The 17064-nt window shown below is 44.3% G+C and overlaps 1 protein-coding gene across 7 annotated transcripts in view; it reads right to left on the bottom strand.

The window, feature by feature from the left end:
* Positions 1–17064, bottom strand: part of Fhod3 (formin homology 2 domain containing 3) — a 432679-nt gene that overhangs the window by 105652 nt on the left and 309963 nt on the right. For 3 of the 7 annotated variants that reach the window (XM_017600806.3, NM_001415718.1, XM_063277043.1), the window contains one exon: positions 1881–1985. In XM_017600806.3, the coding sequence (XP_017456295.1) occupies positions 1881–1985 (105 nt within the window). Of the gene's footprint in view, positions 1–1880; positions 1986–7355; positions 7713–9593; positions 9687–17064 lie in introns of all 7 variants that reach the window. The other 4 variants (NM_001415720.1, NM_001271332.3, XM_017600804.3 and 1 more) reach the window with 2 other exon arrangements.

Here is a 17064-nt window from a genome sequence, read left to right as displayed (position 1 = left end):
CCAATTCAGGTTACTCTTGGCTGTGAAATCTAAGAATTTAGTATAGATTTATTAGTGCCAGGAGTATCTGACCCTTACTCTATGGGTTAAGAGCATACATTCATTTATTTTGTATGATATTGTGAGACAAAGTTGTCATCTACAAAGTTCATGCACAAGAACAGGAATTGAGTTACAACAAACATACCCGCATCATCATAGATACGTACGTACATATATATACATACATCCATGCAAGTATATACCTCTCCACCTAATCCCGACACAAATATTTTAATCTGTAAATAAATGTACAACTTTGTGTTGGGATATAGTCATAGCTATCCTAGGCCATGAGGTGGGTATCCCTGAGAGGCAAACTCCACTGAATACCTCTTTTTCCTGAAATTCTAAGATTTTGTTTGTTTCACACTCCAGTCAAGCCTCCTATGATCAGTAAAACACTTCCACATACACAAAAGTGAATCTGAATGTGGAGTCCTGATCTCATTTTAAAAAATGGTAATTGAGGCAAGCGACTTCTGTAGTTGCTCATGTCTGGATGCCCAGTGATGTACCACCATCCCTGCCCTCTCCCCTGGCTGCAGACAGGCAGCCTGGTGTGGTCAATTTCCTTTCCTCCTCTGGGTGGGTGTAATCAGCATTTACCCTCTGGGGAGAAGTAGCTTCCCAGTGAGTGACTTGGAAATCTAAATCAATCTAAACTTCTTCTCTTCTCCAACTCCTATACCCTTGCCATTAAGGGTAACTGCTTTTAATTGTTCTAAAATTACAAGTCTTACCTTTCCCTTGTAAACACATCCTTGCATAATCACTGGCTTCCAGGAGTAATAATCAGAGAGTTTCTGGTGGTCTGGTGTGCTTGCCAAGTTAAATTCCTTCCATGCACCCATACAATTCTTCTCTCTTTTGGTAAGTCATAGACTAATTACATAGCACCTCAGTGGGCCCACCTCTTTCTGATCTACAGATATTTAGCCATTCAAAGGTGAAAGAAAAATCTCTGAGACAAATTACAGAGTTCATGTAACATCTAGAACCATCCCTACATATTTTAGAAGAAATGTTTATACTTTATTCTTTGCTGTTATTATTTATGCATGTGAGCGTTTTGCCCGTGTGCATATACATGTACCATATACACGCTTGGTGCCCACAGAGGGCAGAAGAGGGTGTTGGATCCCCTGGACCTGGTGTTACAGACAATTATGAACCATCATGTGGGTGCTGGGAATCAAACCTAGGTCCTCTGGAAGAAAAGCCAGTGATTTTAATGGCTGAGCCATCTCTCCAGCCCCAGACGAAATGTTTATGCTATCTATGGAAAGTATACAGGAGGTGACATAGTAATTAAAAACAAAATATCATCTCAAATATCTGCTTAGTAAATAGTATAGTTGACAGAGAAACTGATCTTTTAAAGGAAAATTCTTCAGAATATGAATTTTACTTATACTTTTAACCATTTATTCATTTATTTATTTATTCATTCATTCATTTATATTTTCTTCATTGTCCCCACTTCCCCAAGGCAGAGTTTCTCTGTGTAGTCCCAGTTGTCTTGGAACTCAAATCTGTAGACCAGACTGGCCTTAAACTCAGAGCTCTGCTTTGCCTCTGCCTCCTGAATGCGGGGATTAAAGGCATCCCCTACCATTGCCTGGTTATTTATTTATTTTTCAGACAGAGTTTCACAAAGCCCAGGCTATCCTCAAACCATAGCTGAGCATAACCTTAAATCCCTGATTCCTCCTGCTTCAACCTGCCAAGGGCTAGGATTAGAGGCATATATGTCCACAAGCAGCCTCCTCTGACCACTTTTAATATAACTGAATTTTGCACTTGAGCCAAGGGAGATAATGCCACGTCCCCAAACTCACCTGGTATCCTGTGGGGATGAGAAGGACGATGCGGAAGATGGAGACACACTAGGTCCAGGAGAGGGTCTGGAGGACTGGAAAGAGCTGCTGCTGAAGTTGCTGTATCTAAAAGGCACGGAGGTTGGGATTGGATACAGAAAACAGAGACAAAATAAGCGAACAATAAATATAAATAAGACCATGTAGCTTTTTGCAAGAAAAATATTTCTGAAGATGCTACTATGAATAATGATGATTTAAAGCTGTAGAGATTTATTGCAATTTGATAAGTCTTCGTTAAAGAAGTTTCCCAAACTTCAAAACCCACTGCGTAGCAGGACTCATAGCAAAGCGTTTCTGAAGAGACACCATCTCCTCTATTATTTTATGAAAGTACATTAAAGTTAATTGTGACCATAACTCAAGAACCCAAACTGTGATCGTCTGAACAATGAGGATCTTCCTTGCTAATTGTGACGACACATCATGAATGCCATCAGAGAGCTGAAGAAATAACGTTCGCTTGGCTAAAGAAACATCGTAGTATTGAAAATTCCACTGCAGGTCATTTTGAGTTCATCATGTTTCTTTCCCATAATCCCACAGAGTACTCGTTTATCTCCAGGCCTTCTGGACCAGCCTACTCCTAGAGGTGACGGAATCCATGGTATCGTTCAACCATTTATCCCACCTGAAACCTGCAGTGGTTAAAATAAAATGAACTTTTATCTTTTCCGGCCATCTCTATCAAACAGATGTCAGGATTTGTAGCTTTCTGTTTTCAGGAAAAGATGACCTTCAGTACGCAGGTGCCACCACTAAGGGCACTAAGGAAACAAGTCACAATCTGAACCCAAGACAGCTTCAATCCCTACATGTCTTGTCACAAGGCAAGGATAACTCATTCCTTACACTGCTTAGGGATATTGCATTAGGATATGAGGGACTCCGAGGGTCACTATGATTCATACATACATACATACATACATACATACATACATACATACAGAGAGAGAGAGAGAGAGAGAGAGAGAGAGAGAGAGAGAGAGAGAGAGAGATCGAGATCTTCTTGGACATAAGAAGCAGTGGCTGAAAACTTATCAACACTTCTGACAAGTGACTAGACTTTAAAGATGTCCCATGAGATGTTAGCACCAGAAAACCACTTTAACATTTCTAATGCCAACATGAGAAAATATCACATATGGGGGGCTGGAGGATGGCTCAGTGGTTAAGAGCACAGACTGCTCTTCTAGAGGTCATGAGTTCAATTCCCAGCAACCACATGGTGGCTCACAATGAGATCTGGTGCCCTCTTCTGGCCTGCAGTCACATATGCAGGCAGAATGCTGTACATAAAATAAATAAATAAATCTTTAAAAGGAGAAAATATCACATATGAAAATGCTCAATGGTGCATTATTTAGCTCGTGATGATGAATTCAACCAGGTACAAGGCAAGAATAGACAAGGAAGCACGGAGCCTTGTTCATTGTTGAACCATTCTGCAACCATAAAAGAGTGACCCATTTTATAAGTGGCATCACGAGAAATGCTGATCAATGGGCTGAATGGAACCACCAAGACATAATAAAGCTTAGTCTCACTATGCAGAAATAGTCTCGAAAGTAAAAATCATTAAAAAAAATTATGTTCATGGGCTATCTACTTTTAAGCAGTGGGAGATAGATATAAAATTTCAAGTTTTAGTAATGAATTATTACAATAGAAAAATTCATATGCCATGCTCTATTCTGTGCTTCTATCTCTGGCTCCTTGGCCATTATTTCTTTCACCTGTATGCTGTCATGTGTCAGGTATGTATTGAGAAAGGAGCCCTCCCCATTGAGACTCAGACCACAGGGTTAGCCAATGACCTTTTCTGTATGTCGATTTCCCAGTTCTTGGTTTCTGGGGACTGTTCCCCTTTCTCCTCCTCTTCCTCCTCCCTCAAAACCATCTCAGGTCACACTGAGATCCGACCTGGGGCTTCATGAATATTAGGTGAATACTCCAACCCTGGGCTACATCCTTAGACCTTCTGTTCATTTCCGATTTTAAGACAAGGTCTTCCTAAGTTTCCCAGGCTGGCTTTGAACCTGTGATTCTTGAAGAGCAGGGATTGCAGAATTTTCTCTTTTGTTTAAAAGTCCACATTTTACACATCTAGTAGGTTAATTGCTTCTCGAGGTCAGCACTTGTTTGATTTTCAGAAGGATTCACAAGTCACAGGCCATGGAGAAGGCAGCAAAGCAAAGAATGAAGCTGAGGCCAGGGCACCAAGTACAGCCCTTCCCTTCCCACAGAGGAAAGGGGAGAAGGTGGGCAGTGGGAGGGACAGAGCTGACTAGAGCCGGATGCTACCACCACACAAGCTCCCAGCCTGGCTGTCCACCAGCTGCCTGGACACTGGGTTCTTAGCCTGGCCACTAAAACTCACCCTCCAACTGCATGCGGACATCCTGCTGAATGTTTTCACAGGATCATGTTGCTGAAATTATGTTTAAGTGACGTTATGGAAACAAACCATGTACAATGTGTTTCTCCCTCCTTTGGTTTTTCTAATGGCCAAGTAATTAATTCAAATGCCTCACAGCCTGCTCAATTTTGCTTCTCCATTTCAGCCAAACTGACTGGATCATAATTCACTATTCAGCATTTTTGTGCATGAGGAGTGGAGGGTGCATTATAATGACTAATGGCTTGGTCACTAGTACCAATTCTTCAATTGTAGTCAGCCACTGAGTAGCCAAATCTGTTACCATACAGATCCACAAAATCCACAACTGGACATAAGAAAGTTTGATTCCCCCCCCACTCCCCCAACAATACCTAGAATCTTATTAAATGACAAGCTGTGCTTAGTTAAACTAAGGCAATCTTCATTCACAAGTGTATGTGTGTGTGTGTGTGTGTGTGTGTGTGTGTGTGTGTCTGTGTTTTACAATGCACAAATGAAAATTTACAGGTTTCTATTATTCTCATTCCCAAGGACTATATGTACTTGAAGCTTGGAAAGACCAAGGATGCAGAGAAGAACCTTCAGGTGCTAACACCATTCCCAGAAAGTACAGAATGGATCTCCATAACAGGCTGAGCCCTTGCTGGGAAAGCTGAGGTTGCCGATGTCTTCTTCCAGGCCAAGCTTTAGATAGCTCTTAACTTGCATACTGATACTGTCTGGGGGGCGTGAAAGACTCATGCCTGACTCACTGGGTAAAAACTGTGCAAGAGCCCAATGTCAGGATTTGGGACTTGGAAAAGAGCTACAGGGAGCCCAGAGTTCTAAGCAAGAAGAACTGGGTCTTGGATGTGTTCTAAGTTGGCTTCTTTAGCTGGCTCCTTCCAAGCAGCTCTGATGGGTCCCCTCCTCTGGCCTGCCTCTCTTCCCACAATGACCTCTCCTTTTAGGAAGCAGAAGAAACACACCCTCTGGTAGGCTGAATTCATGTGGGCCTGGTAAACCTTCAAGATGACAAGGAATGGGGCTATCTGGAAAGGGATTAGTCCATAGGGATTTACTGAAGGTGCAGGAGGAGGAAGAGGAAAAAGAGGAGGAAGAGGGGGAAGAGGAGGAGGAAGAAAAGGTCCATTCAGAGACCACCTTGAGCAAGGATTCATGCCTCACACCCCACACTCAAGTCTCTTTGCACTACCTTCCTTCCTGTCAGTGGGAACTAGTGATAGAGTCTACTTCTTAGTGTGTGCTCTTTTTGTAAGAATCACTTAAGGGTTAAGTGATACTTGTAAATACCAACTCCATGAAAAATAGAGGTTCTAAGTTAAAGGGAAGGCTCTAACATTAATGTAAACATTTAGACAATACACAAACTAAATTCTCTTATAACTATTTCAATTCATTAAAAAAAAAAAACTTTGCACAAGCTACTTAAAACCTTGAGGGAAACTCCAAGATTCTTCTAGATTGCATATAACCAAAGATGTTGCCAGTCACAGATGATGAACCCTTCAGTTATTAAACGGAAGGTCTGAGGGCCCTGAAGATGGGTCATTTCATGGAGGGAAGAGCTACGTCTTGGTCAAGGTTTATAAAGTTTCCTTTGAAACAAAGTTAAAATCCTTGCCTGTCACTGAGGTTTGGAGGTCCCCATAAAACAGGCTCTGGTGACTGCTTTACCCTTGTTGACAAGACTCTGTCTGAAGAACAGAGGCATTGCAAGCCCAGGAGGAAAGCCATGGAGCTACAGTGGGACAAACTGTATAGGTGAACCTAAAACCACCTCTCCACACACTAGCAGACAGACTCAGGCCAAGTTACTGTGTCTCTCTGAGCCTCGGGCTCCTGACGTAAATAGGAACTAGTGACAGAACCTGCCTCTTAAGGACTAAGTGATACTTTGAAGCAGCAAAGTATCATGGGAAACAGAGCGGCAGACTCATAATAAATGCTCAGCAAAGTCTGCCCTAGCATTTTTATTCTAAGAGGGAGGGCTTTACAATAATCAATGATTGTGGATACAGTCACGGATATAGAAAGTTGAAAGATATATATTATTAGAATAGATTTACCTGTTTATTTTACCACTTAAAAGGCAATTTTTAGAGGCTGATGAGGTGATTCCATGGGTAAAGGCACTTGTTGCCAGGCCTGACGACCCAAGTCCAATCCCCAGGACTCACAGAGAGTCTGACACCGCTCTGATCAAGGCGAGAACCAAGGTCCACAAGCTCCCCTTTGACTCGACACACATTCCCCACCCAATAAATAAATAAATGTAATAAAAGAAAATTTAAAAATCCAATTCAGACATTAGAAAAGTAAAAATATATACAAATATCCCTACTTCCTACTCCAGCGTGGGGCAACAGTGAAGGCAGTTACCTCTACGACAGGCAAACAACGGCTACGCTTCCAATCTGCCACCAGGGCGATTTCTTATTACAATACCTGAATGCTCAAAATTAGATGACGTGATCATCTTAAGGCTCCAGGAATTGGTTCAAACTATAACTCTGTGACATTAACGGGCAGCCTTAGCAAACACAAAAACCACATGAGAGGAAACAAAGCCGGAAGCTACAGGAAGGATAAGGAAAGTACAGTTAGGATGCCCAGTTATTAGAAGAGAAAGATCAGAAGTCAGACTCTGCGGCAGCAGCTCAGTGGGAGGGGTTGGGGGAACCTGGACGGAGAGGGCGGCACACTGGCCATGCTGCAGGCAGAGGGTGCTGCCCTCCCCTCCCCTTGCAGGCCAGAAAGGCCGTGCTGAATGAGGGGATGGACACACAGACCCTGACAGACTGTAGCTCTAAAAACACATTAGTAGTTACGTTAAACCAAAGAGCCTAGCTCACACAGGTGACTTTTGCATCTCCCTGTTCCCACGGAGTCAGTGGTCAAAGAGATAGTTTAGCCACAGTGGCTCTGTGTCTGAGTGAGTCCATGCAACCAAGCAAAAGAGCGAGCCGTGGGACACAGTCGTGTCCTCTGCCCTTGGGTTAATAACACGCAGGCCTCACTGCAAGCCAGTCTACCTGTTTTCCGTCTGAGAGTCTCCTCCCTTGTCCTTAGTGAGGAGAGGTGAATCTTCAAAGTCATAGGAGAAGAGGTGGAAGGGGCTGTGGGGCACGTAGGGCAGCTTGTCTATGGTGGGAGACACCTTTGGTGCGGTGGACGGCCGAGGAGCCAAGACAGGGCTGGGAGGTGGTAAGCGAGCGGCAGGCCGGCTGGCCTCAGGCCCAGAGGTCCCAGCAAGCACCGGGCTCTGTGCTGCTGGGTTGGCCGGAAGCCACCTTCCCTGTGAGGTGGGACTTGAGGTGGTACGGAGTGTAGAACTCTCTGGAGTAGCATCCTTCTCAGGAGGGCTCTGCTTGGAGGCAGAGCTGGCTTTGCTGTTGACCCAGGAAGGCGGAGCGGAGAGAGGAAAGAGGAACAGAGATTGGAGAGAAAGGGAGCAAAGGTTAGGAAAAAGAGAGCGACTCGTTATCAACCCACGCGCTTCTATCCCTGTTTCTTGAGATATAGCAAGAGTCCAGGAGCAGAAGCATCCGTGGGCCTGGTACTGCTGGTCACCCGAGAGGTTGCATCTTCAGAGAGCAAAGAAGAATCTACCAGACAGTATGGCCTCTGGGCAGACAGAGGCTCTGGGAGGGGACTGACCGTGCCCCAGGGCTCTTCTGGAACCTTCCTATTTCCTTCTCAGGGTACCCTGAAATGTCACAACTTAACCTTCATCACTATCTTAGTCACAAAGACTTGTCCTTCTGATGAAAAGCATGTGCTTTAGTATCGGCTTTCAGAGCCCCTTTCAATACAGATACAGATGGGAGAAAAGGAAGCCTGAGGGATGTACCACACCAAAGACAGTTGGCAACAAATGGAAGACAAACTCTGCCCATTTCGCTTACCCAGGGCCTAGCACTAAATCTTCAACATCTGGACTCCGCCAGTTAGACCCTTAGTTAGAGTTGGATGCTCCCATCCAGTCCCCCAAACAGGGCCATCACAGAAAATGGTACACATGCTAGTGACTTGATTGTGGCATGCTAGAAGAGGTAGATACTCAAAACCGTCTTGTGGCTGCCTTAAATATGTGTGCTGTTTGTCAATGAAATCATTTTTAAATTAAAGGTGGGTGTGTCAAACTTATCCTTTTCCCAGGTCCCCAGCCGGCCCATCACTATCCACTAGTCTGGCCAGTCATGAGGCGGGGCTACTTTCTGCGGCTCCTCCTTCCTCTCTCCTTTGAAAATGTGGCTCCTGCTCTAGCCTCAGCCCGTCCCTCCCTTCTCTCTATGCCGGCATGCTTCTTTGCAGGCCTTCCGAAGGGGGGAAGAGCAAAGAAACCAGCACTTGTCAATTTTCGGAGGATCCCCTAGTACTCAGGAACAGGAGGGCGGCCTAGTATTAAATAAAGACTTTTATGTGTATGGAGAACAAGGCAGGTGCAATCTCTGCTAAGTCTCCCTGAACCCTGAACCGTGAAGTTGTGCAAGAAACATTCGACTGTAACTTAATACCACCTCTCCAGGAAAAACATCCATCCAGAGTGACAATCAGTTAATGAAGGAAACTACTCAAGCACAAATCCATTCTTGAACAGTGGAAGATGAAATGACTTCTGGACATTCTTGCTTTATAAAGACGTCATGGGGACAAATATCTGTACAATTTAAGGCATCTGTAAGGTGCCACATCTGCTAACGCTGAACAAGGACAGACTAGGCTTTATTGAGGTGTGTGGATGACCGCAAGCTCTCGGTATGGTAGGTGTCCTGGGTATAAATATGAATACTGGGTAAGTTTCTATGTTGAAAAGAATAAAAATTGTTCCCTTCTACTTGTATAAAATCATATTTGAATTACCAAGACAGTTACCCATCTATATTAGTCAATATTGTACTAGAAAAATTAGAAAAAGGGAAGTGTGTAGAATTTTTACTGTGACTTTTCTGGAAAGATTTTTAACTCTCCTTAGTGGAAATGAGCCTTTGCAATCACCATCGATCTGCTTGAACAAATGCCCTGGTGATAGAAGGAAGAGTGTTCAGAAAACCATGTAATTCCACACTCTTCCTCCTAGGCCTCAGACTAAGGTGTGTTCAGGTATTTTGACAAAAGTGGTCATTCAGGGCTTATGCACAGGGACACGAGGGTTACCCTTGTGAGACGGTGAGGTCAGGAGATCAAGAACAAGTGATGGCAGCAAACAGTCCATGAGGAAAGAACCCCTGACTACTGGTAAAAGCCTAGGTGGGTCCAACCTTCAGTACCTGTCCTTGCCCTGACACTGGGCATCGTCCTCTCTCTCTTCCTCTGAATTGGGCTCCGTGATTGGCTGTTCTTCTTCTTCCTCCTCCTCATCCCTGAGACAAGACCAGGAAAAAAGGAGCACACAGAAACAAGATGGAGACACAAGATGGACATCACAACAGGACAGCAAAGCACAAAGAAACCCAGAGTGATGATGGGAGAAGGGGTCTCTGTTTGTTAGCTGGGATAGCCTAGGTATCTCTAAGAAAAGGAATATTCAGTGTGGGGAGAAGATGCCACAACCCAGAAGAGGACTTCTTGTCACCATGATTGAAGTCCATTGCCCTGAACCCTCTACATATGACTCCTGTGGAAGCTTCCTGCGTTGGAAGGAACTTCTATGTGGCTTCTCACAACTCACTGAATCAACCAATAAATGCTCTTGGTGATGGCCACATTGTGTTACAACCACAGAGTTTGAATGTCTTCATCACTGAGGGGCTGGTCACTGGTGTTAACTAATTGACTAAACCCTGTAGTGGCCCACAGGGCCATAAGGATACTCCCTCCATTTCAGTGGGTGTTTCCAGGAACCAGACTCATCCCCTACCTCAAGGATGTGTTCAGTGTCACCTCTGGGGTTTCTGCAGGTATTGACACACTATGGGATACTCTGAGTCTGGAGTTGTCTGTAGTTTCTACCCCCCACTCACACCACAAGGAACATCCAACTGCTGGTCATAGTGGCACATGCCTGTAATCCCAGCACTCAAGAGGTGAAGGCAAGTTCAAGGCCTACCTGTTCCATATAGTGAGTTCTTCACCAGCTAGAGCTACATATATTAAGAGCCTGTCTCAAATAAAACAACCCCGTCAAAATGCACACAGAAGTCAATTTTAACACCCATATCCAGCAGTGTGGAAGGCAGTGTGGTTTAAATATAAAATGGTCCCACCAGCCCCAGTTCTGAACTCTTGTTGCCCAACTGATGTGCTATCTGGGGAAGCCAGGCTTACTTGGTGGATCACTAAGGGCAAGCCTTGGAAGGTGACTATAGAACCAGGTACTGGTTCTTGCTATACTTTCTGCCCTGATCTGCATTGGTGTGAACAGCTCCTTTTTCTTATTTAACTTTTCCACACAATTTGGAATTATGGTTATGACTATAAGTTCCCCCCACTATTTATATCATGAGAATCCTCTTTCCTCTCTGCATTGTGTTTGATTTACTTTGTGAGGTTTAATTAAATGAATACAATTCTTAATGAGCTCCCATTCATCTTTGTCTACCAGCAAATGCTTTTTACATTACATATATTCCTTATTCCAGCCTTTATTTTGTCAAATAATTTTCATTCGTTTGTTAAAATGATGATGAATTTTCCTCTTTTTCTGAAAAAAAAAAGTAACAAACTTCAAAGACTAGTATTTTAAAACTGTTAAGACAACTTTGTATCCCAAAAAATCTCAGTCAGTAGTAATGTGTCTGTGACTGATCAGATATGGCAGGAAGAATGACCAGAGAACTGACAGTCACATTCATGGGGACATGTCTCAGTGCCTGTGTTGTGTGCCTCTGTCACAAAGACACCAATGGACATCAGGGCAGCAACCTTCCTCCAGTGCCCAAAGGCCCAGGCAAGCTCAGCCTTCGGCCCTGTCCACCATGCTTGCATGGCCTGTACTCACACGCCACATCTCACCAGCAGTTCTTTTCTCCTTCCCCTGCTCTCACCACCCACAATCACTAGCAAGAGGTCATCATCCCTCAGCTTGATCCACAGTTTGCTGGAGATGTGACTTTGGGTCTAGCCTGAATTCCATATATCTTGCCAACCAATGGGCTTCTTTGTAACAAAACACTGAGCCTCTTTTCCAAAGTAGCCATATTCCTGGTACCCTCATGGGTAGAGGCAGGGAGGTTCTGAAGCCAGGCTGCCTATATTTACTCTCTACCCCAACCACATCTGAGCAATGTGACTGTGGGTCTCATTTTCCTGGTTCCTATATGGAGTGACAGTAGTTGCCTCCTAAGGGAGTTGTGTTGTAGACAAAAAGCCATTGAAATGTCTTGAGTACAGTAAACAGGTTAGGACGATTAGCCGTCATTGTCATCATTGTCACTGGCCACCATCACATCCTCATCATCATCTCCTCTTTCCTCTCCTATGCCTCTCTTCCCCTCTTCCTCCTAGCCCTCTGAGGAAAATTCTAACCTCTCCTACTGATGAAGACTCAAAGCTGCTCAATTCTCAAAGGGAAAAGGCACAGCATACCACAAAGCATTCTTCCTTTCTGCCAGCAGTAAGCCCTCATGGATGTTGGTTCTGTCCCTTGTTCCTTCTCTCCCCGACATTTGAAAATGGCGACCTGGACATAAATGCCCAGCTGCATCCTTAAGTCTCACAACCGATCATCACACAGCACACAAGTGACGCAGCCTTGCAATCACAGCGACAGGGCAGGACAAAAGGCAGGTGGCACACTGACAACCGGGAGGCTCACTTCTACAGGAGAAGCGCTAGCATTGTCCCATGATGCCACAGGATGGTGAGGAATCATCTCTGCTGTGGCATTGGGCTACCTATGCTGATCTGATTTAGTTTCATTAGGCCTATGACAAAATAACCAACCCAAATGATGTCCATGCTAATAGTGTTAAAGGCTGAATAAGTGATTCGACCACTTTGCTTTTTTTTTTTTTTTCCAGACTGGAATTTCTCCTGAAGCATGACTGTTCATGGTTGATTCTATTTTGCTGAGGAATTCTGGGTGTTTGGCCTCCAGCTCTTAAACACTTCTATTGGGATTTTCCTTGGGTTTTTGTTTTAAAACAAGGCGAGTGTTTATATTCCAGAATAGTCTTAAGGTCATCAGGCATCAGGCCTCCAGGCTTAGCTATCCAGGTACGGGATCATGAATGGGAACCACCACACACAGCTTGATATTGCTTGGCTTCATGAGGAATTGCTCATGGGCACAAGCTTGCTATGATTTATATGTACTTTCCTTTATGCCAAACAAAAAAATAATCCCAGATTTGTGCCCACCTCACCCACACTCATATTGGAAAAGCCAGAGACCTGCAGCCTGTTCAGTTATACAGGGCATAATTTCCACCAAGGTCAATTTAACTTCCCCAAATTTGTATCTCAGGGTAATGGCATGTCTCTTAAATTCCAAAAGCACAAATAGAGAGCACAATGTATGTCATCAAGCTGTTTCAAAAGCACAGTGCAAATTTCTAGAGCAAAGCTGAGCAAATACAGACTAACTCATTTGTGAAGATGCATACCAGGTGTGCATAAGTGGCATAGGGAACCCTGTTACTCTGCATGCCAACTAAAACAAAGATGTATTAACTAGACACCCAAAGGTACAAGGTATAACAAGAAAAATGAGCAAAATTCTGCCTCTTGCTGCTATAGCACTCAGGAGAGTGGCCCTGCCCCTCTCACCTGGGCAGCACAGTAAAACTGGCCCTGTGGGGGCTGCATGCGAGCCAGGCTCCAGGGTATGAGAGTGGGAGAGCCAGTGGACCAGCTTCCATACCTCTCAGGCCCAGATCCAGGACTTGGAATTGGCCCACCCCAATATCTACCCCATCGATGAACTGCTAGAGCACATGAAGGGGCCAGTGCTACAAATCCAAAACTACAGGATCTCCATGGCACAGGGCAACTACAGGATATCTCAGAGGAGTCCCAGTGAGACTCCCACACTGATAGACTAGCAGAAGCCTGAGAGGCCTTGAACCAGGCAAAGGACTCATTGCAATGAACATTTACAAGCAAAGAAGTGTGGACAAAAGCATATACCATGGGACACACTGTGACACACTACAGCTTCCACAGGACTTTTTTTCTCTTTTGGAGAGGAGGGAAGAGGTGGTTACTAAGGGGAGGGGTAGATGAGTAGGATTAGAACAAATGATGTGAAATTCACAAAGAACTAATAAAAAAAGCCTTAATTTAAAAAGTGGGTAAAGCTGCCACAGCTGATAAATACTCATGTGACTCCACTGTAACCTCTAAGTTGGGAGGCTATATTAATACCACAGTGAGATGACATTTCACTTCTACCATGTAAAATTGTCTGAGAGTGCTGCATGCTGAAAAGAGTGTAGTCCATCTGTATCCTTTGAGTTTCAGACAGGAGGCTGTGAGGGGTTAAGCATTTTAACACTGGAATGGGAACTTTACTGTAAACACATTGTTCACAGGATATCAAGAGTCTACACTGCTGGGGGTTAAGGATTTAGCTCAGTGGTAGAGCGCTTGCCTAGCAAGCGCAAGGCCCTGGGTTCGGTCCTCAGCTCCAAAAAAAAAAAAAAAAAAGAGTCTACACTGCTGTACCCTAGGGGAGACATCGTGGACCAAGATGACCCTTCCCAAGCCAAAAAACATGTCTCAATCTCTGGAGACATTTCTAGTTGTCCCATCTGTGTGGATGGCGAAATATTAACAACTGGTGGGCCGTAGTAAAGGATGCCACAGTGCCCAGGACGGTCCCCAACAGGGAATGATTAGGACCAAGATGCCCATAGTGCCAGACTCAGACTTTTGAACATGACGAAAGAACCCCATAATGTTCCCAGCAGCACTGTTTGTAATTGTCCAGCTCTGGAAATAACCAAAATGTTCACCAAGAGGAGGAAGAAGGAGTGTACTCTGGCAAAGTCCATGTAGGGGAAATACTAAGTACAGCTTCCCATGATGACAGAGTCTATCAGAAGCTGTACTCTGAGGGAAACGAGTTGGGAGAGTGTCACACAGCAGGACGTATTTTTACCTATTGAAAAAAAAGTAAATTTGAATAATACATTGCACAGTTACACACGTGTTTGTTATAGCTTGTCACAGTTGTGGAAAACAGAACAACCTACAAGACAAGAACAAACGCATAGGTATCCTGTCACCCCAGGCCTAAGGACTCTGGGACAAGGGGTACACAGATCACAGATCAGTGTCAGTTAGGAGTGTGTGCCAGCGTCAGGTGAGTCCCGCTGCAGCTGTCAGGCCACATGCACCCCAGCAGAGATAGGTATGCAGCCCACCACATTGGCAGATGGCAGCGCCATGTCACGATGTTAAAAGGCTTGGCATTCCTCTGCCAGTGTTTCAGGTAGGTCACAGTCTTACCAGTGTCCTTTATGTTAATGAGCAGTGTATAAAACAAACCAGAATGGAGCTACAGACCAATGATAACGGAGCCTTATGAGCCAGGAATGGCAGCTCTTCTAGTTCCACACGGATGGGACATCTTACATCATAACTAGATGAAAAGCTTCTCCGAGGAACACTTTGCCGAGCTTAAGACAAAGAGAATGCTCGCCCAGGCTCGGTTCGCGTGGTTTTGCATTAGCAAATGCTTAAACTACAGTTTCCACTTGGCCTCTCTGTGACTCACGCTTTCTGTTAATGTTAAGGTTGTTTCTAGGATACCCAGGGCCCAAGCCTGCAAATTTCCAATTAGTGTTCTTAATCAGTTACGACAAATATCTGACCAAGAGCGGTGGTGATGTCATTTGAAAATAAGAGTTTCGCCATCTGCCAAATGAAATAAAAGTTCCCTCAAAGATCAGTACCAGCCAAATGACTGAAAGATGTCTGACAGAGTCCAGCTGCTGCTCCAGCGTTTCCATGGTGACCACCCAAAGTTAGACAGGGAAAGTATTTATTGTCCCTGCAACATGCACCACTCAGAAAGAGCGAGGAGCGCAGCTCAGGAATCCCAAATACACCCAAGAAGCTGGCCGACTTGCTGGCACCTCAAGGCAAGGACCTTGATTTTGCTATTTTGATTAGAGTCAAACACTAATGTTTCCAGCACATTCCTGTTGAAAAAAAAAATGGGGTCTTATAATGTGGCCAAATTCAACCTACAGACTGTAAACATCAACAGAAGAAACGCAGTTAGTAGCTGGGGCTGCGGATTTGCTCAGGTATAAAGAGGTTATTCCAGAGACAGCAACAGGATAGGAGCCTCTTTCTTTCTTTCTTTCTTCCTTTCTTATATACCTTGGTTTTATATTAATAAAGGACATTTCTCTCAGCAAAGTTTCTAGTTCATTATTTCAAATGTACCTGAAAGTTCCAAGAAAACAATGGAAAAAAAAAAGAAAGGTAGATTGTACACTTCCAGGCTGCTGGCCTCAGAGGACACGCCATGCCTCAGGTATGGTTTCAATCTATCTAAACCTTCAGCTGCCCAGGACTTTCTCTCCTATCACACCTGAAAGGATGTGTCACAGCCAAATGGGAACGTCTATTTCTGGCCTGTGTCACTGAGGGAATGAATGTCCACGATGCCTCCTTCTACCAGTGACGTAATCACATATGTGACACAATCACATGTGACACGTGCCTTCTCTGCGCAAGCTTGCTTTTAGGTCAAACACAGGTGGGGCATCCTTCACCTGAAACCCATATAATCTGAAACTTTCTAGGTGCAGGCAGCTAGAGATTCCACACCTGAACTCATGTGATAGACTGCCATCAGAGCACAGCCACTACAATTGTCTTCAATCAAGGCGTATGAAGTAGACACAAAACCTAAGTGAACTTCGTGCTTAGGCTTGAGTCAGACACCTACAGCAGCTCACCGTGTACTCTCAAAGCATTTTGGGTGAGGATGGCACTCTCCTGTGCGTTCTACTGTCTCAGGTTTTCCACCAATGGGAAGTGTATTCAGGAGGCATAAGCCTATTGAGTCTCCTAGATACCAACAAGACAAGCATTGTGTGTTTGGAAGTACATGTTAATATGGCTACTACAAGGAGCCCAAGGTGCTTTGTAGCTTCAGTGCATAGTGAGTTCTGTTCAATTTGTGACCCCGTTTGATTCGACACTAACGGCCCTTTCATGTGCTTCTCGAATGCTGTGGACTTAACATTCCACAATCAACTTTTAATATGGTAATCATGTAGATTGGAGTGTAGAGATAAACCCCAAATCCTGCATTTCAGCTAGGCTTCTTCCCAGCAACCTCATTTCTGTTTTCTATTCTGTCTCCAGTCATGCCCACAAAATTGCAAGCAGTAACCACTGGAGTTGTGTAGCTCGAGGTTGCTTTCTTCATGATTGTCCATCTGCTTGTGGAGATACCCACGAGGAAGGAATTGTCTTTAAAGGAGGTAACAGGACAATTAAAAACAAAAAATGAAGAGCCAGGACTACCCATAAAGATTATCACTTGTGAATTGAAGTTCCTTGGGGGAGAGGGGTGGGGAGACAAGTTGGGGGGTAAGGAAGGAGACAGGAGTGGGAAGAAGGGACAGAGATTCAAAGGGAAATAGAGAAACAGAGCATCTGTGTTAAAGATGCTCCAAGGCCAAATAAGTGAACTTCAAAATTATGTAGAGGTAGAAAATGGTACAAACCAGCCAAATTATCTTGAACTATTTTCAGTACCTTTAAAAGGTATATACTATTCACCCTATGGCTTACCTAACACCCCATGGCCATCAGGATCTTACATTGTATTATTAG

This window comes from Rattus norvegicus, chromosome 18, assembly GCF_036323735.1.
Source record: "Rattus norvegicus strain BN/NHsdMcwi chromosome 18, GRCr8, whole genome shotgun sequence".
NCBI lineage: Eukaryota > Metazoa > Chordata > Mammalia > Rodentia > Muridae > Rattus > Rattus norvegicus.
Note: the sequence above shows the minus strand (reverse complement) of the source record. Positions and strands in the feature narration are given on the sequence as shown.